Raw genomic sequence first — 24,433 nt, 5'->3', positions numbered from 1 at the left:
GCTGCTGTTCCTGAAGAAAGAAGTCTGCTTTGACTCTGGGTAAGCTCCTTACCAAAGGCAGCAACCACTACTCTTATGAGACCTTGAGAGCAACTGTACTGGGTCAAGGACAAAGATTAACATAGTTCAGCAGTCTGTCTCCAACAGTAGTCAAAACAGATGCTTAGGAAAGAGTACAAGAACATGTAAACACACATGATGCTCCCCAGAGCACTCTCTCAGGCTTCACCTTCACGTGGCCCCTTTAGGCAAACAACAGAAACATCAAGGTTGATCCAGGGCATCTCTTCATTCATTCTGGCTCCTCTACTTGCCAGTTCTTGCTATAATGCAACAGGCTATCCCTGGCCTCTCAGTGTTTTTTACTTTGCCTGCATTGCAGGAGAGGCTTGAGCCTGCTTTCACTAATACTACAAAATGTTTAAGAAATAAGAAAAAAAGAAGAGCCTCGGGAAAGGTAAATAAACACCAAAATCACCCAGCGAGCTTCAATTTGATGACTGTGAGGACTGCAAAGGGCAATTGCTTGGAAAGGAAATTCATTGATTCTGTGAGAATTTACCCCACCTTTCTTCCCTACTCTATCTATAACATTTCTCAGACCTGATTTCCAGCAGTCACACTAAACCTATGAAAGGCTTGCTTTGGAGTAATTTGCAGACAAAATCACATTTTAAGTTGAAAGCAATTCTTGCTGAATCCAAACCTACATGACATAGAAGAGATTTTCCTTTTTTTAATGGTCATACTGATCTGAGGTGGCATTTTGGTTTCGAGGGACTTTTCAGGAAAAAAAAAAAAAAGGTGAAGAAAAATAAGGTCCATTTTCATTAAAATATGAATTTCATCAAGAACAGAATGTTACAAATGGTCATAATGTTATACTACACTCACCATCAGTAAAAGCCTCTCCTTCTACTGGGTCTCCTTCTCCACTACTGTAAGTTGCATACACTGAAATCCTGTATTTAGTCTCTGGCTCCAAGCCTTCTAGCACAGCATCCACTGTATTTCCAGGGACCCTCTTCTCTCCTATCGTATCATCATAAAGAGATTTCCACACTATCCTATAGCCATTAACTGCTCCTGGGGCTGGTGTCCATGATAACCCAACTGTAGTGTCAGTAATGTCTGTGGTAACCAAATTACGTGGTGAGCCACGTTCTGCAAGAAAGAAAACAGCAAATTATCTCTAAAATACAAATACCAAAAGTTAGTAAAGTGCAAACAGAAAAGTAAAATGATCGTAAGAGCAAAATCAAACTTTCCCGTCAATATAAGTTTCAATAACATACATTTGCAGTTCCAAGAGAAAATTGATGGATTTTTCAACAAAATGCTTAAAGCTAACTTTAGACTATGAATGATCCTATCCTTTACCATACAAGATACTTAGCAGTTATGCTTTAGAATATGTAAAATAAAACTGTCATTCATCCAAAGACTTGGAATGAAGCCAGTGCTTAAATGTGCTGCAGCTCATTTAGGTAGGTTTTAACTCCCAATTAAATAATGGTATTTCATTCACTCATCTTCATCCTCATATGTGTAACTTTTTTCGGGTGGGTAAATAAAGGAGACTTTTACTGGAGTCAAACAGTCCTTTCTCTGACAACCTTATCTTCTTATTTAACAGTACTATTCTTATCTTCCAGTCCACCAATCACTAGATCTATCAGCTATTTCATTTTAAGTTTACAACTAATTTGCAGTTTATTTACTTCATGACACAATTACAGTAGAAAACAGTCTTCATCTTTCCACTCATAAGACTTGTACCTCTTTCCTCCCTGTAGTTTGTTTCAGCCAGCTTGGAACGAAGGAAACAACTAATTAGTCTGCGAAATTCAGTTGTCAGCTGGATTCATGTGTCTCACCTAACACACCAGATCTTAAAAATGGACTGAAGTGGTGCAGTGAAAGAAGTGCCTCTGTTTAATGTATAACATACGTTTACAACATATGTTCCGTTTTCCTATTGCAGTGGCTGGCTTTTGATGGCAGGAGAGGAGTGCTGACTGGTGAGTTTAATGCAATGGCCTCACTGTAGCAAAACCTGCAAAAGAGATCTACGAAACCAGATTCACATACACACAGAAGCACTTGATTCTTTGGTGTGTATTCTCTATGGCCTTTCTTACTGTACAGGATGTTCCTGAGAGACGGGATCTCTAGCAAGAGGACTTAAACACTTGAGGTGCGCTCATGGCATCACAGTTTTACCTGCACCGACAAAAATATATTCCTATATTATACCACTGCAGCCACAGGACCAGATTCAAAATTCTTTGAACACAGAGAAAATCAGTGCCTATCCAGTTTCCACTGCTTAGGCTCATTGCAAGAACAGACCTCACTGTTTTCAGAAGACTGATGCAGTTTCAGTTCAAGACTGAGCAACAAATTGCTCAAAGTCATATACTGTATTTTCACTTTTCATATTCATTTGTCTTTCACTTCCACCACGAATCTGCAACATTTCCAAACATAATCCCACTGGAGCAAACAGGACTACCTGTAGGAAGCTTTATTTTGGAAATATCTCATTGACAGCACAACTTCGTTAAAGCTGAGCCAATGGATCCCACTTGGCTTAGTGATGAATGGAAAATAATGTCAACCCATCTGAAAACAATGCTTACAGTATAACAAAGATTCTTCAGCTACGTAGATTACAGAATCAGAGGGTACCATTCCAGCCACAGAGCTGACTCTCAAATATAGCTAATAGAGCATGTACTAGAATTCCTCTGTGTTGTGGGGTTTTTCTGATTTTAATTTACTGTCTTGGGACATCCCATCATGTTTTTCTGGAGACAGTTCTTTTTCCACCATAACTCTGCATCAGTTCTTACAATTTTACTCTTCAAACCAATTTTTATCCTCACAATTACGGCATCTCTTCAAAAAAGAAGGTTAAGACACAGAGGTTTTGATAAAGTTCACTTGTTTATTATTTCACAACAATAGCAGTTGCATATAGTGAAAAGGCCTGATTCAGCTCATGCTTTATGAAGTCTCACTGAATTCAGTGACTGCATTAAATGAAGCCAGGGAAGAATCTAAACTCCAAAGACCAATTTTCCTGGAAGCCTTAAAAAAAGATTTGCCTTCAAAAGTAAATTACACCAATTTTTCTGTCTGCTCTTAAGCTTCTGCTCCCAAATCTTGGCTTTTTCATACAATAAAAAAAATATTAAGGCAATCCAAATGGAAAAAATATGGAAAACCTAACTTGATAGAATGCACAGATGTCTCACAATAAAACCCTTTCTTTCCATATTTTAATGTAATATAAATATACAAGTCACTTTATTTTGGCTACTTTAAAACATGGCTCTGCCACAACATGATTTCAGTATTAAAGTATCTGCTACCACAGCACAATTTTCTGCAAGTCTACTCTCAGACGCTACAGCTAATGGTATATGTTGGAAACACTGCAAAAATAACTGCATATTTAAAACCATTATTGATTAAGTCATTATTGAGGTTATTATTAAATAACAGAGGAAAATAATTTGTTTGGAATTGACTGTAATGAACACCAGTTACTGTAATATGTTCATTCTGAAAAAAATATTCTTTGGAACTAAATGTCTTTTTTATAAGGCAAGGTAAGAGAGGAAAAAGGGACTGGGATTCCTACCAAACCACTAGAACTAAATGGAAAATTTTTTACTTTAAATAGTTGGAAACTGCTGACAAGACAACTTACCTACTAAGGGAAATTAGAGTTTTTATATATTACACTGCAACCAAGAACATTCTTTAACATAACATGCTAACTTGATTTGCACCTCATGTGTGAGGTGGAAGTTCACTGACAGCTTTTTTCTGCTTCATGGGATCTCCCACAAATGTTTCTATACTAAGGGAACAGCTGTGTTTAAGATGCAGTCCAACCATAAGTCTTAAATTATTAGGATGCCATCAAATATTATCTAAGCTGTTACACTCAGAGTCAAGAAACATATTTATGTTCCATAATAACACTGGTATAACGCAGTCACTAGCAAACATATAATTAAACCTATGAAATATTTTTCCCTTGGATTAAAATAAAATACCCAGTTACCCTGCTTACATTTCACAAGAAAAAATAAATAAACCTACAACTATAACACCTAAGCAGTCATTCTGTTCTCTGGACCACGTGTTCAGCAATGCTTGTTGTACACCTGCTTCTTGCCTGCTTGTTTAAACAGGACAGTTAAGGAGCATGGAAAGACAATGCACGCTGTAAGAAAGAAAAGTGCTGGCTGGCTGGCTTGCAAATGGTTCTCTTAAGAGTCCTGCTTTTTCCTGACTTGAAATGAAAACTCAAGTACGCTCATTACTTCATACAGCCCCCAAGTCATCAGCAAGGGAGGAAGCATTTGGTGTTTGAAAATTATCCCCTAACAGGCATTAGGTCCGATGATGCTCTGGAGTGCCAAACCAGCTGGTGTAAGCACAGCTGTGAGTACGTACAGCCATGGTGAGTATGTACACGGTAAAACGAAGTGCTTGCACGGACAGTTCAAACCCCTGCCTGGGCAAGCAAGCCAGTCACCAGTTTCAGGCTATCAGATTCTCTTCAGCAGTCTTTAGCTCAGAGCTGGTTTTCCCAAAGTCCCTTGTGCATCTCTATCATCACTCATTGCAGACACGTTCTCAAAAGTTAACTTGGTAACTTTGAGTCAGGTGATTTTACACCCAGTTCTGGACTTCTGCAATGTCCAGTTTCCGCATTAAGTTTTTCCACTATCATATGCCAGAGACACAATACAATATTAAAGCAGTTTCCCTGTGTTCACTTGGCTCACTTCCCATAGTGCTCCAGCAATCACTGTTGTTACTGAACACAAGACTGTGAATCAGCTAAAATTAAAATGTTGACATTCATAAAAATCAAATGGCCTAATTCAAACACCCTTCCCCCTCAGGAACATTTACACAACTCCAGCTGATTTCAATGGGAGTTATACATGAAGTTTGGGCTCAAAGTTTAAACAAGTATGTGCTCTTAAAACCAGCTTTCAAAATCAACCTGCACCTGTAAATTTCATGCACAGCCATGTTTCATTTAGGTTAAACATAAGATTGATCTAAGCCAGCATCCTAAAAGGTCAGAATCAACTAAATAAATGAGCCTTCTCTTGCAGAGGCATACATCAAAATTTTATGGCCCAAGTCATGCCTTGTTTACAACGGGATATGTCAGAAGTATCCCATTAAGTCAGCAGGCTAGGTTGCCACAGCCAAGGATCCAAGTGCGTGCATCAGATGAGATGGTAGCAGAATCACTTTAAGGTTTTATTCCAATGGTCAAGCTCTACTCAGCACTGGAGGAGACAGTCACTTTGGTCAGCTGACACCCTTCCTTCTGAGCCACAAACTAGTTGGTTATTCCTGGAGTACCAGCCCTCAGGCACGTAGACAGGGGATGTGGCCATGGTGCAGGGGAGAGTCAAGGACTTGCTACGCAAAGGGAATGCTCACTTGACCCTGTTAGAGCAGGTTTCTTGCTCTTCTGCTACTGGGAAAGCAGAAAGGTGAGAAAATGCAAACCACGAGAGTTCTGATCCAAAACAGAGGGACTTTGGCCAGAGCACTCCTGAAGATAAAGCCAACAGGAATTCATACTCAGTCCCTTTGATATTTTATCTGTCTTTTCCAACAGTTAATCAGTTAACACTACTCTCAACTGTCTAGAAATATATTTTTATTATTCATTCAACCTTCGTCTGTGTTAATTTTTTTTTCTGATATATGTTTCATTTCCTACATAAAACTAAGATAATTTTCCACAGATTATCAAAAGCTGATTTCAAATGTCAGGCTCGAAAGTCTTGGAATGGATAATTTTAAAAATGCATGAAACAGCATTAAATCTCCGGAGGACACTGAGTCCTTGTTTCTGTCAGGATGGAAGAAGCAGTACAGTCTGACCATGACGTAAAGTCCCTGTGATATGCTAAAAACCTCATTGTAAGAAAATGTCACTTGAATTTGTACTATTCTGCCTGTAGGAGGTCATTAATTTGCAAAACATTCTTATGTTACTATAGAAACAGCAAAAAGAAATAATTTAGTTACCAAGGAACTGCTACCCATTTTCTGATCACAAAAAGACACCCCCCTCAAATCCCCAAACCTAAGCTCCAAGAAAGGCATACAACAGAAAATAACCGAAAACTGAAAAGTGACTCAGTCATGACATTTTTAATATATTGCTTTAGTACAGCCCAATTCTTGCAGCAGAAATAGTTACCTGTCAAACTGGATGACAAAATTGGGTCTTGTATCACTGAAACATAAAGATTATCTTTCTAAAGGAAAAGAGACTATGGCATAATTAACTTTCAAATTTATCTCTGGAGTATAATACACTATAACTCTTGTTTATTCCAAAATGTACAATGGTAAGAAATGAAATGGGTTGACATCTCTGCTAACGTAGACTAGCAGTCTCATTTATTTCAAAAGAACTACATCCATTTACACCAACAGTGTTTCTGGCCTAGGAACTTCACTGATATAAGCAGAAATACTTTGAAATTTCTCAATGCAAGCAAGATGGGAATCTGACCACTAAGTGTTCTTCGAGGAAAAAAAGGCTTTTTTTCTAAACTTCTCTGAAATTCATATTTAAAAGTGTAATGACTCCCGTGCTTAGAGTCAGTAACTGAAATATTCTTCAAGCTGTTCTGAAAAATGTATAACTGCCAGCAAGAAGACACTCATAAAATAGATCTGCAACTTTCAAACTTTTCAGTCATTCATTAGGATTAAACATTTCTTTGTAGATTGCTTAATCTAGCAATGAATTTTTTTCTCTTTAAAACAACTGCAAATTATGAAAGTTAATCTATTTAGCAGCTAATGTACAGTATGTTCTTTTCATCTGTCAGCCTGTCTTTGGGCAGAAAACCAAACTCTTGCCAGATTTACAACCACCTCTCTTATTAAAATACAGATTAGAAAAACAGTAACTTTCGCAAACTGTTGCATTTACACTCACTGCCCTCATCATGTTTATTATTGTATATCTCCAGTGTATGATGATTTCATTAAGATCACATGATCCCCCAAAAAACTGAAAGACAAAGCATTTGTTTGGGAGTAAAAGGGAGACTTTTCCCTAAGGCATTCCTCTGGGTATTTCTTGCTTGTTCTTCAATCTGTATTATGTATCCCCAAATACAACCATCAGCACTAATTTGTGTAGTTCCCCCAGTTGCACAAGCCTTGTTCCACGACATGGCAAATGGCAGCCTGCGCTGATGTAATTTACTTTAGCAGTTTCAATGACTTTGTGTGAGCTGAAGGGAATCACAGCCAACAAAATATGTCTGAGGAAAATTTTTCCATGGCACCTTTATAGAAGGGCTCCAACCAAAGCTGCCTAGTGATGGATCACTATGCATTTTGGAAAGTGAGAGAATAAAATTGGAGAGTTCTCTACAGCACTCATTTTGCACTTGTAGTTTAATGCAGTATGAAATATAAAGCTCCAGAACTTTCACCTCTGGATGGTACTTTGTAATTGCAGACAAAATCAGCCAGTGACTGAAAGAGGCTGTATAAAAGATCAGAGCACTATAAGTTTTCTAAAATCTGGATTACTGAGGAAGGAAAGCACATTCCTTCAACAAATGGGCAAAAACATTGTTTCCCTTTTCCTGCTCCACAAACACAAAAAAAGCAATAAGCCTGTTCTTTCTGAATAACAATTACCTGTAGGTATGGAACAGCACCTTCAGAAATAAGTAATTTTCTGATTACTCATTTGCTAAACTATCCATACGGTGTTGTCTGTGAACAGTTTGTAAAATTCTGATCCTCTGGCATGTGTTTATCTTTGGGCTGGACCAGATAGCTGTGCAAACAGTTTATAGAACAGACTGTCTACCGTCACTTGAGGGAATATTTGCCCTCTATGTTTTATGCAGAGAAACAATAAAGGCAAGCATATATTTAGCAAAAAGAAAAACAAAAAGGAGGAGCAGAGATTACCCAGCTGGTAAATAATAGCAAGTACAAAGAATGATTGCTGGGTTTGCGTGGACTGATTTTCCTGAGTATCCTGATACAAACAAGCCACTTCAAAACACTGAAAAACTGCCATGCTAAGCAAGGAGAAGAAGAGGAGGAACTTCCAAGAGCAATTTGTAACTGCTCCAAAATACTTTGGAGATAACATGCATAACCGAAGGACCTTCAATGAACGCCTGGGCAGACATGTTCTTGCAAATTGTGTTAGAGCAGTATAAAAAATTATGGTTTTCTCTCTCTGCAGAAAGGCTACCTTTGCAACCAAGACAGAGTAACTGCCCATGTAAGTTCTCCTACTACATGCAGAGCAAAATAAATCATTACTGAAGGCAGTAAAAATGTTTGTCTACACCCTTAGTCACAGGAGACCATTTAGTGACTCAGTATAATTCCATAAACATCTGACAGCTTGGTTTTTTCATTTCCTACCACTTGACTATACAATCACAGGAGAAGCTACCGTATCCAGCTCCTCTTTTCTCACTTTCCTATTAGTGCTGAAATGTTCACTACACCCAAACTGATTTCTCTTCGACTACGTATCAATACCACATACTATCAACTGTCACAGTTTGAAAGGCAATCTCAAGCATAGCTCTTGGTAGGATGATGAATTGAAGTGGCCAGCAACTATGGCATCACCGACTGAATAGGTTTGGTGAGAATTCATATGGTGAAGACATCAAGTAAGCCCCACTGGGATTCCTGATACAGGAAAATACTTTGCTCAGTACTTCAGTGCTGTTGGCAATGAAAAACACACACCACACTATTTTGTTTCTCAGACACTATGGCTCACGGAAAAACCAACTGAAATACTAAACACTTTTTTATGCTTCCTTTCACGGCTTCTTTGTCATTACTGTTGATAAGTTTATTTCTCCAGGAGTTAAGATCTGTCCCATTCGCAGCCCCAGTCAGACAAATTATTTCAGCTAATAGTTAGTCAAGTATTCACTTCACTGCCCTGTGTAACTTTTCAGTCAAGTCCAATCACATTTATTTTAGCTTCACAGGCAGCATGACTTCTTTTTTCAAGCAAACTTCTACACTGAGCTTTGAAGTTTGAATGTTACCTTTCAGTTCCAAAATTGCAACCCTTTTATTCTTAATTGTCTGTTTTTCCTCAAAGGTTTTGTCTTTTTATCCTTCAATGAGGCAAGACAGTACCATACAGTGAAATACTGTCTTATATATACTTCAGCAGATATTCTGAGAACCTTTTATAACATTAGTCAGAGAGTCTTTTAAAGTATCTATGGACGATGTACAAAGAGTTTTGTCGTAATTCAAGTATTTTTATTACCCCATGAAACCACAGATATGCTGATTACTGAAATACACAGTGGATGTTCCATGAGCAAATATCATGATTTAGGCCTCTGCTGTCATGCAAACTGAAATTTGTATTCTATTCTTTACCTTTGATCATCCAGTAGTTACTGACATCTGTATATGCTCTTACTATCATTTTATCTAACCAAGAAAAATACAATAGACAGCTTTAATATGAAGAGTAATGTTTTCTGGAGTGCACCCTGACAGGATTTTCAAATCCAGCTGAATCTTCAAAGAATATGCATTTGGGTCACAAAGCTATACCTGTTGAAATGGCAAAAGTAATTTTTAATTTGTCTTTCTCCTAGATGGGGAACTGAATAAAAAGTAATTCAGTTAAGTGACAGGATGCTCATTTATTTATATTTATCCCAAGACAAAATCTGTCACAAATTTTTTTACATAAGGTTTTACTTCAGTTGCTTAGAGTAAAATCTCTTACAGGAATGTTTCTGTGTCCTTTTAAGTGCAATATCCATTTTAAGCTTCATCTGGTTGCTTATAAACCCATTCCTGAGCTATAGTGAACTATCCTTTTAAATTCTTTGACTCTTTATCCCATTTTCAGAACGTTTTTCTTCTTATTGACAATTTAACACCGCAGAAAGTCCAAATCAGAATCAGACCCCTCCTGGGCTGGGGGAGAACCGAAAGGACAAGACAGTCTCTACCTGAGACTGAATTTTGGTTTTGTAACGACTCTGTCTTTTTGATTCTGCCGTTATTTCATTCACTGCTCTCCCTATTTAGAATGTGTTTTAACCGAAGCTCTAGGCAATGCCTTAAAAGACTTTTCTAATGCTCAAGTTTTACGATACAGTAAAAAGCTAAGCTTATTTTATGAATTTGAAACATACTTGATCTCTCCAGAGCTCCATGTGAATAAAGGGTCTCTCACGAGTTTACTACAAAGATACTCAATGAAAACCTTTCCACCAAACGTACACAGTTAAATTGGTCAACCCTTCACTGAAATTTGTGGCATCTCCCTAAGGAAGCGGACAATTCAGTCTGTTTAGCAGAGAGACAGAGGCCTCTCAAGATTTGCAAAGGAAGACAGAGGTGTTCCTCTCTCCACTGACAGCACAGAGAAAAAAGCAGGGATATCAGGCTTCTCTGTCCACTTGGGATCCAGTCTGCTCTTGTTCTGGGAGTGAAATTTACATTCCTGGACGTAAAGCGGCTCAAGTTCAATGGAAGGAGTAAAGGAGGCTCTTGCCTAGTATACACTACAGCCTTGTGAATCTGTTGGGATGTGGAGACACAAATTCAAACTCTCCCAAACTGAGTAAGGCCTACATTTCCACACTCCCTCTTCCCTCCAAAGAAGTATTAGACCTAGTTATTCTACTAGTCAGCAGCACCACCACCAACAGGGAAGTTCATTAAGTCCTGATCACCTCTGGCATTTCTGGACGGTATGGGCAGAGCTACCAGCTCTCGTTTACCTGGATCTCAGCAGTGTTCTGGGCAGGAGACAGGTTCTTTTCTCCTACAAGAAGGGCATTTTGGATGTTACATTGTTAGTGAAAGTGAAGGAGTTAGGGAACTCTCATCATAAATTGCAAAGAGTGTGATTCTCTGATGGCTGCACCCTGTCTCAGTGCAAGTAGGTGGATTGGATTGTTGTCTGAGACCTTGGTAGTAGGACAGGCAGGGGGTTGGTGCCTAGCTCTCAGTTGCTCCTTCTACAGTTAATGGACAGAGAAATGTTCCTTTGAAGAAAAAATGAGATCTCAGATGAACTACTTGCCTTCTGGAAGTATGTGCCTTTATTCATCAATCACAGAAGAATCCTAGAGAGTCCACGCTGCAAACTGCAGTGTTCAAATAAGGGCTTAAATTTTAGTGGGATGAATTTAGCACATTGGCGAATCATTGCAACTGGTTTTGGTTTTTGGTTTTTTTTTTACAGTTTCCTATTTAAAATAGGTTTTCTGGTTTGTTTCCTAACGTAAGTCATAAACAAGAAGTTAAATTGATGGAGAAACTGAGCACCAAGTGTATCCCTACTATAACTCCATTAGCGTCAATGGACGAGTTTTAATTCAACGTAATTCATCTGTAAGATGTTTTCAAGTGCTGTGCCTACACAGCTGCAGTGCCAGACTTCAGCAACACATACCTGGCCAGCACAGAGCACAGTCACACTTCCTTTCATGGCCTAGGAGGCAGTTTTTCCTATCCTCTGACAATTCGCAGATGACACTGAGAATGCTCACAGAGAAGTCTGAGAAATTCTCCACCCGAAGGCAGAGCAAGAGCAGCCTCCCCGCCTTATAAGAAAGTCTCTGGCTCTGACTTACACTTTTGCTGGCATTCTGTAATGCTTAACTCAAGGTTCTTACTCCTATCAGTTAAAAGCAGGATACGATTCATTATTCCTGTGCCTAGATTACATGTTGTTTCTCTAATGCAAAAATAGTCCCTAAACATCTTTCAGTCTGCAAATTTTCAAATGGATGAGTTACTTTAACCCCATTAATTAATCCTGTTACATTAAGAACAATCTGCTACTAAAACTGCTCGGAAGTTGAGAGTTACAAGACAAAACATTTCACTGAGGCTGGTGTGGAAGTACAGTCTGTTTTGGTTGGTGTTTCTGGCAATACTTTTTTCAGGAGACCCAGAGTCCCCTCCACAACCAGCGATTGACCCCACTGTTTTCTCTGGTGGACAGTAGGTTTGGAAAACCCCTGTAAAGTATGAGAATGTCTTTATGCCTATTTTTCATTCACATATTTACTTCTACAGAAAACACAGGAAGAAAGTACACTTTAAGGCACCTTAAACATCAATCAAATAAATTAATGATTACATAGAAACAATAAATAATTACCTTCAAGTGTTTCTCCCTCTCCAGAAAGGGCCTCTCCTGCTCCAGAGGCATACAAGGCAGACACAGTCAATGCATACCTAGTGGCTTGGTCTAAGCCTTTCAGCACTTCAGAGGTAGTGTCACCTTTCACAGTAACTTCCTTAGTTTCACCTCCTGCGACTGGAGTGTATGTTATAAAGTACTGCTGCACTTTGCCAGGAGCAGCACCCCAAGACAGCTTCATTGTTGATGTTGTAGCATCAGAAACTCTCAAATTTCTTGGATTTCCTCGGACTGCACATGTCAAAAGATGTTGAAAACAAGTTGAAGCAAGCTTCATTTCTTGGTTTATTTTTTACAACATAGGACTTAACACTGAAAACATAATTCCTCAACAGCCTGCACTAACACTGTTACAGCATAACTTTACTGTAATCGTGATTGTACAATCCCATCCCACCCTCAGGCAAAAATGCCTAATAAATTCTTTTTGCTACTATTTTTTCCTGTTAAAACAGGCTCAATCCTAGAACATTAACACATACTAGCATCTGAATATATGCTCAACTTCAGCATGCCAAGATCCATCTTGAATTCACTGTCTGCAGAATCAAGTCAAAGATCACCAATGAAACGTGAAATTGACACATTATTGTTTCCTAGAGAGTTCTTTTTGATGATAGTTTTTCTGCTTTCTAATACTTAAAACCTCAGTGAAGTTTAACCAGTAATCAGGACATTTGTACTGTCTCTGTACTCCTCGGATTTTGTTTAATAAGGCACAATATCTGTTAAAGGATCATACATATTTGTACAAGTTAAGGCTAGAGTGATATCTTTAGTAAATTAAATGTTTCATTCATTCCTTTCTAGCCATTCAGAACAAAGTGCAAACAGGGTCTGAATTTGCTGAAAATAAATATAATTTATATCATTGACAATATGAAGAATCATGAGGACAATTAATTAAACATACAGCTAGATTCTTCACCCAAATTACCTTGCCATATTAGGTGTTGCAGGCTCAATAGAATATATTTTCACTGTGAGGGTGATGAGGCACAGGAACAGGTTGCATCCTGAGAAGCTGGAGCTGCCCCCTCCCTGGAAGTGTTCAAGGAAAGGCTGGATGGGGCTTTGAGCAACCTGGTCTACTGGAAGGTGTCCCTGCCTATGGCAGGGGGGTTGGAACTAGATGGTCTTTAAGGTCCCTTCCAACCCAAAACGTTCTATCATTAAAATGAAATATTAAAATTTTGAGAAATTATATTGTCTCAAATTACTTCTCAACTAGGCTTGTGCAATTTTGTAATCCCCTGTTCATCTGGGATAATACATATGGCCGATACGGATTATTCTCTTTTCAGTACGAATATGTCAGCATGCAGGGAGTTCTCAAGCTTACTACATTCACAGCATTGACCACGTACCTTCATCAGTTTTTGCATATCCATTCAGTGAATTTCCAGGCCCAGACTGATACTCAGGAATAACAGACACTTCATATCTTGTGTCTTGGATCAAGTTCTGCAGAGTAGTTGATCTTTCATTTGCTGAGACAGTCACTTGTCTCCTTTCTCCTCCAGTAAGTGGCCTATATACAAGCCTGTACCGTAGGACATTTCCTGGAGCTGGAGTCCAGCCAACTACAAAACTATCAGTAGTTTCATCTGTTATCCTTAAGTTTCGAGGAGCACCTTTAACTACAAAAAAAATATACACATATAATTTGTAAATATTTGCTTTTAATCAAGTAGTATCTGAAGTGAAACCGTTCCAACGATTCTGTTAGCTCATCCAGTTTACCAAAACAACATCTTATATTGCCCTCCCATTGCTTTAAGGTACACAAACCATTCGTCATTTCTGAAAATTTAGGGCCAGAGTTATAATCACAGTGTAACAAAGCTGTCCCCAGAAGTACAGTAATCCCAGTTTATGCAGCCACTTCTGAAACGTAGAACAGTCTGACTGTTTAGTAGTAGCAGTAGAACAGAACTGTGTAAGGGACATTTGGGCATTGTGAGGAAGTTTCTGAACACAACAAATCATATAGGTTTCTTTGCTGTGGCCATTTGCTTCTGCACCACCTCCATTTACAAACAGTTGTCAGGTACACCTGACTACACACAGGCAGCTCTTCTATTTTAAAGAAATGACCAAGGTAAACGCAATAAGAAAAAAAACTCGAAACAATTCTATTTCTTTAACTTAAATTTTCACAACAAAAAACATATTCATTGTAATATGAGTTCTATCAAATGTTTAAAAAACGCTTCTGAATTATATCTCAAACTCAAAGACAAGAAATAGTCTATTTTCACAGAAAGTAAGGAAAAAACGTGATGAATCATTTAACCTAGCCTGCTCCTTGACAAAAGATAAAGCAGCTCAGACCATTTCATATGAACCCAGTGGGCACACCAAAGAAGGACTTGACCCTCTCAACATACATTAAGATCTACTGTACTGCAAGTTGCCTAGCAGTATGTAGCATTGTCAGTTAGGCAAAAAGTTTTGGTTTTTGATGTTTACTCTAATATATATTTCAATTGGTACATTATACGCCAAAAGCATTGTTGTTCAGTGTTAAACTACAGACCTGTTAAGAGTGGAGCAATTAATAATCATCGTTTTACAGAAACGAACTTGTTTTCCACTAGTCAGAAACACAACACTCAGTTTTGAATTCTTTAAAAGCCTGAAACCAAAGTCAGTTGCCAAGAAAGCTGTCTAGCCCAAATGGTTAGCTAGATCTGCATGGAGAGCTGCTGATGTCTACATGATTGCAAAGAACTCTGTCTTCGCAGACACGTTGGGATTTTTCAGATCAAGATGCCCACAATTATTTAAGGCAGTATCAGTTACAACATGGCAACGCTGATTATTTTTATTAAAGCTATTCCTTCTCCTGTCCCTTACGCTCACAAGCTACATATTCCATCAGCCAAGAGTTTGACTGTTTTCCTAAGGAAAAATTATTTGCGGCCAAAACATTTTGAGTGGTGCAGTCATGGAAATATGCACACCAACAGTGAAACCTGTATCTTCCAAACTTAACATCCAAACTAAGCTGTTTAATAAGTGTGTATTTCTATCAGTCCTAAGAGGAAAGAGCAAGTATCAAATTTCCATGCTGTTTCTTTTGCTCCCTTGGAACCATTTACATCACCAAAGGTCACAAATGACAGCATGGAACAGTGAAAAAGAGTGGATCAATATTTTAAAAAGCATGATTTAGACTAGACTGAGTATTCGAATACTGGAATAGAAAATCAAATCTACTGTCATACTTCTCCTTTAAATCAGTGGAAATGCATCATGGCAACTCTATCAAGAAAAAATACAGCTATCATGCTTAAATTTACAGCTATTGATTGCATAAAGTCACACTGACATCAACAGAAGTTTTGAATCGGTAAGAGTTACTGGATCAGACCCATGAAGTTCTGATGAGAAACAGCTGACCAAAAACTCAGTCCCTTTTAAGCCTATGGCATATAAAACAGAATTTCTATTAATGTAAGTCAGGTGTAGACACAGCAAATTACACAGGTAAATGCTTGACTTTAAATGTATTAAAGTCAACACGCACTCCCTCATCAATCATAATTATTAAACAGAATAGCTCTGTTGGAAGGGGCCTACAATGATCATCTAGTCAAACTTAAGTGTATATTAATATTAATACATGTCAATGAATTTATTATTGACAACACACCATTCAAAAAGAGGCGACGGCAGAGAAACACAGCATCCATCCAACTTTCAGGAAAAATAAAATCCAATCTTAACAATTTAATGTTGCCCTATTATTGGACTTTTATATCTTTACTAAATGCATTAGGAGACAATAATATTTATTCTCATCCTGCACATCAGTACAGCCTCTCAGCCTTAGCTGGCTGTTCCACATACACCCATTCTCTCAAAGCAAATTCTCATTTGAACATATGACTCTTTTGTGTCTGAAAATAATGGGGACCCTACCTTCTAAGGTGGTTTCCTCTCCATCCAATGAAGGGCCATCACCATCTTCGTATTCAGAAATCACACTGACTGCGTACGTAGTTTCAGGTAGCAAGTTAGTGAGAACTGAGCTAGTACTTGAAGCTGGTACTGAAACAATGAATTCATCTCCACCGACTGCTACTTTATATTTAATAAGATAGGACAAAACCTCAGATCCAGCTGGAGACCAACTCACTTTGAAACTGTCAGATGTTACATCAGAAAAGACCATATTCTTTGCAGGTACATAAGCTGTATGGAAATAAAAATGCACACATGAGGCATACTTGCTAGAATATTTTTTAACACAAAATCTCCAAAACAAATTAAAAATGTCCCTCAATAATTTGATTTATTCTAATTGAACAGATATTTAGTTGCACATGCAAAAATATTTGTTTTCTATACTTGCTTATAGCTATCAAATTTCATGAAGATCACAATTAGGTTGTCTCAAATCATACGACGATGAGTAGAAGCACCAACTCAGTGATTTCTAGACCAAATGACAACAGTCCATCTAAAAAAATGTACTTATGAAAACTTAAATTAGAATCTGATGATCAAGTTTGGTTCTCTCTTTCATATGTCCCGTGAACAGCAATAACATTATGCCCTCAATGGGAACTAAGAATCCTTGGGGTTTTTTTTCAGATCTATATAAGAAATTGAACAAAATAAATCTCAGTGTTTTTTCAGGAATGGAGTCAAAGGGGAAACAAGGAACTTGACATGAGGCACAAACACAAACCTGACATCCTGGGCTTGTTTTGGTTGGCCTAGTCAGCCTAACAGTGGGGATGTTAAGACTGCTTGAGCCCTCTAAAACAAAGGCTGCTTTGCTGGTTTGTTCCTCAAAGCTATCCTGAAACAAAAGGCTTATTTTTAAAGAGAGTGGGGTTTTCAATACTGGGGACTATTCAATGTTAGTGTTCTACTAAACATAGGTAGGGACACTGAAAAAGTAACTAGCTGACCAAAAGTTGGTCATTTAGAAATCTTTAAAATATTAAAATTATTCAAGCTCATCAAATCTGGATGCATGTGAAGATGTTCATGTGCTACTTCATTTCAGCCTCTACAGTGAGACTGAGACTAATATCACCTAGCATCTCCTGTCTCAGATTGTCTTGTCTAAGCCCATTTCAGGGGGCCATTCATTTTACCCAAAAAATTAATCAAATTACCCTCTGGAGGTGTCGGCATTGCTCCATTGCCTTTGAAATTCTAAAAGACAAGCTTAGACTAGCTACCTGATTTTGGACAGCTAAAGAATGGCCCTAATAGGTAACTGTTTTACTCAAGACATTGAGTGTAAAAGTAGAGCACATCCACTAAGGTCATTCCAGATAGACACACACTTTAGTAGCTTTCTATGTACCTAGGAGGGGAGGGGAAAAAAATATTTCTCCAATAATTTTTTCATCTCCATTTCTCCATTAATTTCCCACATTGTTTTTTTAATATGTTTGCAAATGAGAACCAAATCCCCAGTTCTTATAATTACCATTTCTATATGGACAATTTCATCAACATCAATTCTTTAAGTAATTGTAAGCACGAAACATTGGCTCAGATCATTTTTCATTGCACTTTCTACATTTCTCTAAGTAATAGTAGTTACTTACATTTTTTCCTTATAGCAGCCAGTTCCTGCTCAATCCGTAGGCAGACAGACTGTGTAAGCTCAAATGATATTCTTTGAAAAGCATCAAAATCTTCCACTGTGTAAACATGGGTTTCAGCAGGAGGTGATGCAATTGCTTCTAACTCTGTACGCACTGCATCCTTCACACCAACTGCAAATATTTCTACATCTGCATCCCTCAGTTTTATTGCAGGTTCTTTAAAAGCATCTGACGATTTTCCATCAGTAATAAGAATCATGACTCTCGGCACATTTGGTCTTGATCCTTTGCTGGTAACAAATACTTTCTCCCTCACATATGTCATCGCTTTGCCTGTGTTGGTAGATCCACCTCTGTAGGGGAAGGTGTTAATAGCCTGAATTATGTCTTCCACTCTGTTGTATCTGTTCAAAGAAAACTCCATATGGGGATCTCTGCTGTACTGGACAAGACTTATCTGTACTTTTCGAGGTGATATCTCAAAGCTTTTAACTAACACTTCCAAAAAGGCTCTTACTTTAACAAAATTGGCGATACCAATGCTGTAGGAACCATCCACTAAAAACACAACATCAGCTTTTACATCCACGCCACGTGAGCATTCTGTAAAGAAAAAGAATCGTTACAAACAGATATTCAACAGCCACAGCATCACAATTGCATCTGCAGTTCATGTATCATACCCAGTTGCTTACAAAGAAAATAAACCATGCTAAGTGAAGCTATTTCTCATAAATAATAAAGGTATAATATTAAAATAAGCATCAGAGGTTTAAGCAACAAAATGCTACCATGCAAAAATAACATAGTTGCTCCTAACTCACCCACTTGAACTTTTACTTGTTGTGTTTTTTCCATTATCGTTATTGGCTCACTGGGGGTCAGTCCTTTCATTGCATACACATTAATTTGATACTCTGTGTCTGGAGAGAGATCTTTAACATTCAGAGCAGTAGTCTGAGGACCCACACTCAGTACATGTTGTTTTCCACCGGCTATCATTGGAATGAACTGCAGCCGATAACCGGTTATTTGGCTTGTGGATGGATCCCAAGTGATCCTAACAGATTTTGAGGAGATCTGAGTGGCCACCAGATTTGAAGGAGGCTCCACCACTGAAAGAAATCAAAACCAAACCCAAAACTACAATTATAAATATATTTTCTTCCACATTTTTATTTTTGGAATAAATTTAGTCATCTTTTTTTTTAGCATAAATAAACACAAGTGAATTATAGGACAGTTCAAATGAGGCATCAGTAAGAGGGCAGAAATATGAACAATGCATTTGTGGTCCCCTGGGTGTAGTAGAAGTTCTAGGAGAAATGCTGCCTTGCTTTACTACTGTTCCAACCAGAATTGAAAGCTATAGCCACAGAAACACAGCAGAGAGTGTGAACATATGCAGACCTGGGCAGAGCACTACAACAGTGGAGTCATCTCTGCTGCCATTTTGGTCAAAGAATAACTAGTTACTCAGAATCTTACAGGGCCAGAAAGCTGCAATGATACAGCTTGATGTTTGTGTTTTCTCAGCATTCTCCAGTTTTCATTCCTTGGTTCTTAACCTATTACATATTCTATCCCTTCACCAAGTAGGTTTTTTCCCTTTAGTACATTTTTCCACAGAAGTGATGCCTGTGTCCAAATTGACTGTATGAGACTCTGATAACTGCACATCATTGTGTTGCCCTTGAAACTACGGAATAATGGAGCTATTCCAAATCTACTACATCACATGTTCTGTTCTTCTGCATTTAAATGCACAAAGCTGAGACCTGTTTTCCACACTTGCTAAATGAGGCAACGGATCAAACTCCAGAAATAAAGCAAAGAAAGTAAGGATACCCCCTTAAATGTGGATCAGAATAAACTGAAGTCAAAAAATATATTTATATAAAGTATCTCACCTTCTTCTCCACTAACCAGTTCACCTAGTTGTTCATCAACACCAGAGCACACTTGCAAGATAATTTCATTCTGTATATCCACAATTCCATCAAAATTAGCTACATTGAACACATGCTTCAGTGAAGGCTGAGATGCAATTAGCTTGAGTTCCTTTGCATCTGCTGCTTTGATTCCTAGAAGTTGCAATAGACAGGACTGTGTTAAGTGGTCATAAAATACAGACACCTGTGTATGTATTCACATATGTAAGCTGAGTTTAATTCATCCTATCTTCTGTCATCATCAATAATCAAACTACAAAACAGTGATTAATGCAATGAGGTGACATACTCCATTTTCCACCTGAGAAAATAATGTGATATGTTCAATAAGGCCAAGGTTGAAACTATGCTTGTCAGTCGTCTTCATTTCCATGTAGGAGCTATGGAATTATTATCAAATTAACACAATTGGTACGTTCCACCCTGCAGGGTGCAAATGACTTGTTTCAAGGCACACACATGGGAAGAGTGGCATAGCAAAATTCTTGAAACATAGAATCTGTGAAACACATAACTTTCTTCTTTAGGAATGTTAATCTCTCAGTCATTAGAAAAACTCAACATACCCAAAGAAAAAACTTCAACTCCTATGTTGCGAAGCTCTCTTGCAGGAATTTCGACTTCATCTTGAGCTTTTCCATCCGTAATGACAATTGCTACTTTGGGAAAGCCTTTTCTTGCTCCAGCAGACTCAGTGAAGGTGTTTTGAACCAGGTAGTCAATAGCCTCACCTAAAAACAATAAGGCAAATTGTGTTTTACTAGGCTTAAATGAACTAGGATTTAAAGCAAATTTGAATTATAAAACGAAATGTTGAATAAACACGTATGTGGGAAATCTGTACCTGTCATTGTGTTGCCACCTTTGTAAGGTATCCTTTTAATTGCATCAATAAGATCACTTCTTCTGAAATACTGATTTAAATTGAACTCTGTTCTTGTATCTGAACTGTACTGAACAACTCCTACTCTTGTCTTTTCTTCCCCAATGTCAAAAGCTGATACAAGGGCAACCATGAAGTCCAGAATATATCCAAAGTTATTTCTCCCTACACTCCATGAGCCATCTACCAGGAAAACTAAATCTGTCATTGCACTTATGGAGCATCCTGGAATAAACACATACACAAAAAAAAAAATCTCTGTTAGCAAATGAGCAATTGCATTCTTACAAATCAGTGAGAAAAGTCTGACAGAAACTTAGCAGGTAAAAGCCAAAATAAACAGATATTTAATAGATTAATACTCTTATCTAGAATATTTTTCTTGGGGAAGTAGTACTGACATAAGTGAACACCCATATGAGCCTTCTAGATGCCATTGCCAAAATGGAACTGTCTCCTAGATACTCAGTTTTGAGACACCTCTCACAAGATCTGTTATGCCACAGCAGATGAAAACTCACATGAAAAAACTTTTTGCAACAGTTCAATGTTACAGGAATATTTCATTTTGTTACCACTTCTGCTTTGTCTCTTTATCTCCCCATAATAGCTGCACAGGTTCTTCTGCAATGCCTTTTATCCACAGCACAATGTCTTTTGTTAAGACACTTGTGGACTTGCTCGGGTTAGCTGCATGTTTCAGTACCAGATTTGCACCTTATTCTTTCAACGCAGCTATAAATTCCTTCCATCCCAGTCCCTTCCCAAACTTTCTTGACTCTGGATAATTTCTCAACTTCATTGCTAGGTAACACAGGAATGCAGTTAAACTTTATGGGGCCCTAGAGCTAGACCTCACTTATGTCTAAAATGTCAGGTAAGTTGAAAGACAAAACACCTTACTTTGTAATTGAGCCTCAACCTTCTTTTCCTCTGGTATACCTGGACCACCTGTCTGAACTGCATAAAGTACAACATAGAGAGAATTAATGGAAGAAATCAGGTTGAATTTGTAAACATCAAAGAAAAACATGTAGGGAATTAAATGTAGGGAATTAAAGACACAAAGCTGACAAGCGTCAGAACATGAAAACATAAATGCAAGTTATGAATTCATAACCTGTTCTTGCAGATTTGACAACATAGCATTCAGGGCAACACAAAATAGAGAAAATGCAAATAATTAAGAATACTCTGTATTTGTACCTCTCGTACAGTAATTTCCTTAAAATTAACTAACTTCAACATCCCTGGATGAAATACCAATGTTACCCCTCTTTAACACATAGAGGAACTCATCAGAAGTAATTTTCCCATGGTTGTTTGAGACGCCTGAGATGTGCAACAAAATGTCTCATAGAAGATAGTCTGCTCTGCTTAACATTGTTATTTAATTTTTATAAATATGCTTTATTTAATTATTAAATATAAATTATAAAAATTTAAATTCCGTATTCTGTTCTGCATATAGATATATTGTGTCACATTTTATTGTTTGATGAAGGTAGTTAGCTTTTTTCCCCACACACACAAACACACAGGAAGCCAGTCAGATTCATTTGTTGCTGAGATCAATGAGAGTCTTGACTTCAGCAGATGCAGTTTATAGGAAATAGGTTTAGTTCAAAAGAACCAGTGGCCTCCTGCAAAGAATTCTACAGATGTTGTCAGACACGACATATCCATGTTAGTCTCCTCTTACCTCTTGCAAATTATCTCTGCTTCAACTAGGAATTATGCTTAATAGAAAAAGGCTGTTGAGACAGCAACATCTGATTAGAATTGAGGTATGCGGCAATTTTGTTAAGGAACTGGAATAAGGACAAGTTTTGTGAATGACCACTCAGTTATCTTACTTGGTTTTCTAATTGTATTACAGGTACTTACTTGTCAGTTGGCCAAAAACAGGTAGACTCTCCTCTCTTTCATCATATGAAGATATTGATACAACATACTCTATATCAGGTACAAGATCTGATAAGACAGTTTGGGTAGTGCTAGGTGAAAGAGTAAATTCTTTAGTAGGCCCATCTGCAATAAATTTATAAAACAGTTAATGCAGCCTTTAAACCCAGTAATATCAACGACAAGTCGATCATAAAAAAAAAAAAAAGCAATAGAGAATAATTTATCTAAAATCCAATGACAATTTTAGAATACTACAATTTCTTTTTTCCTGAAGTATGAATTTTGAAACATCAAACTTCAAATTAACCTGTTTTCAATAGTGAACAAAATTACTGAAGTGTTTAATAAATTTCAGGAAATGTGAAACTTAAAATACACACATAAAATGTACTATCATCTAACAAATCATGGTCCAGTTCTGATCCAGTATCACTTTTACACTGATTATTTCTCAAAGTGAAATAGAATAATGGGTGTCTTATACAGCCATTATCAGGAAGTTATACGACATCACTGTATCATTATCTGACATGCAATACTTCCCCTGGGACAAGTACTTGAATGAAGTACTTTACAATTCTCTAACTTTAAGGTAAAAGCATAGAAGCGGAGCAGAGTGATGATTCTATCTTCTTTTTTGCTCTTGCACGGGAAAGGAGCCCAAAACTAAACTACTCACAGTCCCCAAAGGCTAAAAGCTAAGAAAAATTCAACTTGGAAAATCGCTGTTCCTTCCTGTATGTCTTTTGCTGCTACCCAGTCTTGATCACAAACTTCAGAAAGATGTTAATAGCTACTCTCATACTGACGCTAGATATAAGTGAAAATAAACCACACTTTTCAAAAAAATTAGTGACATAACAACATTTTACAGAACTCACCATTTGTTGGAACCACAGTTATCCTGTAACCCACTATTGCATCTGGTGGCCTTTTCCATGACATTTGAACATTATGTTCATCTATAATTGTAAAATTCAAGTCTGACGGTGGATTAACTGCAAAAGATTTATATCAGGTGGATGTTTAAAAGTTTGAACAAGCTTTGGCAAATGAATAAATAAAATAATGTTGAGCAAAGCTTACTAAAATTGTCTTTGCATAAATTTGTTTCCAACAAATATAAAGATATGTTGTTGGAAAAGGAGTAAAATAAAAGCTGACAAAATATGACGAAACATCAAAGAGTATACGCATTACAGAGGACAGCACAGAACATATGTTTCTTGAGTTGCCAAGACATTCAAGAATGGCCAGCAAAATCAAGCACAATAGAAAACACATTTGGATACATGTACAATGAGTTCACAGATAATCACCACATATGCAAACATTTCACATAACAATTAAAGGAAATTTTTTTACATGCTGGGTGCAATCCGTACGAGCATGCCAAATCACAACCTGCTTACAATACCATGAGATCATTTAGGACATTGAGAACACAGTAGTCTTCTTAATTAGACATCAAAGAATTGATCAGCTTTTTAATATAGTCTCTGCATAGTCATATTTCTTATCAATTTCACTGAATCTAGAAACTTGGCAGAGAAAAAAATATTTTAAAGGATATAGGAAAAAATTGGGCATTTAATGCTCAGTAAAACAATTTCTTTTAGGGTCTAGATATAAATATACGTGTAAAATGTATATCAGTAATAATGACATACTGATGTATCATTTTATTTCAAAATGAGAGAGAGCTCCACCCTGTTGTTCCTAGAAGCCACTAAAGTGACATACTTTGCATATGGCTGCAAATGATCCAGGAACTAAGGGGATAATAAATTGGGTTAGTAATGGCTGCAATTTGCTGAAATATTTGAGCCGTTATGAAAGTTTACAAAAATAAGAT

General features: G+C 37.5%; 1 protein-coding gene across 1 annotated transcript in view; it reads right to left on the bottom strand.

Moving 5' to 3' along the window:
- The window catches only part of COL12A1 (collagen type XII alpha 1 chain), a 99,797-nt gene that overhangs the window by 67,834 nt on the left and 7,530 nt on the right, over positions 1 to 24,433 (bottom strand). Inside the window, exons 2-13 of the mRNA XM_086461462.1 lie at positions 23,460 to 23,576; positions 22,558 to 22,701; positions 21,574 to 21,630; positions 20,632 to 20,895; positions 20,354 to 20,518; positions 19,746 to 19,919; positions 18,660 to 18,950; positions 17,836 to 18,438; positions 16,187 to 16,459; positions 13,627 to 13,899; positions 12,218 to 12,490; positions 895 to 1,164 (exon numbers count right to left, since the gene is read on the bottom strand). Coding sequence (XP_086317588.1) covers positions 895 to 1,164; positions 12,218 to 12,490; positions 13,627 to 13,899; positions 16,187 to 16,459; positions 17,836 to 18,438; positions 18,660 to 18,950; positions 19,746 to 19,919; positions 20,354 to 20,518; positions 20,632 to 20,895; positions 21,574 to 21,630; positions 22,558 to 22,701; positions 23,460 to 23,576 — 2,904 coding nt within the window. The remainder of the gene's footprint in view (positions 1 to 894; positions 1,165 to 12,217; positions 12,491 to 13,626; positions 13,900 to 16,186; positions 16,460 to 17,835; positions 18,439 to 18,659; positions 18,951 to 19,745; positions 19,920 to 20,353; positions 20,519 to 20,631; positions 20,896 to 21,573; positions 21,631 to 22,557; positions 22,702 to 23,459; positions 23,577 to 24,433) is intronic.

Source organism: Leptosomus discolor, chromosome 2 (assembly GCF_034619465.1).
Source record: "Leptosomus discolor isolate bLepDis1 chromosome 2, bLepDis1.hap2, whole genome shotgun sequence".
Classification (NCBI taxonomy): Eukaryota; Metazoa; Chordata; class Aves; order Leptosomiformes; family Leptosomidae; genus Leptosomus; species Leptosomus discolor.
This window is presented reverse-complemented; position numbering and strand designations above follow the sequence as displayed.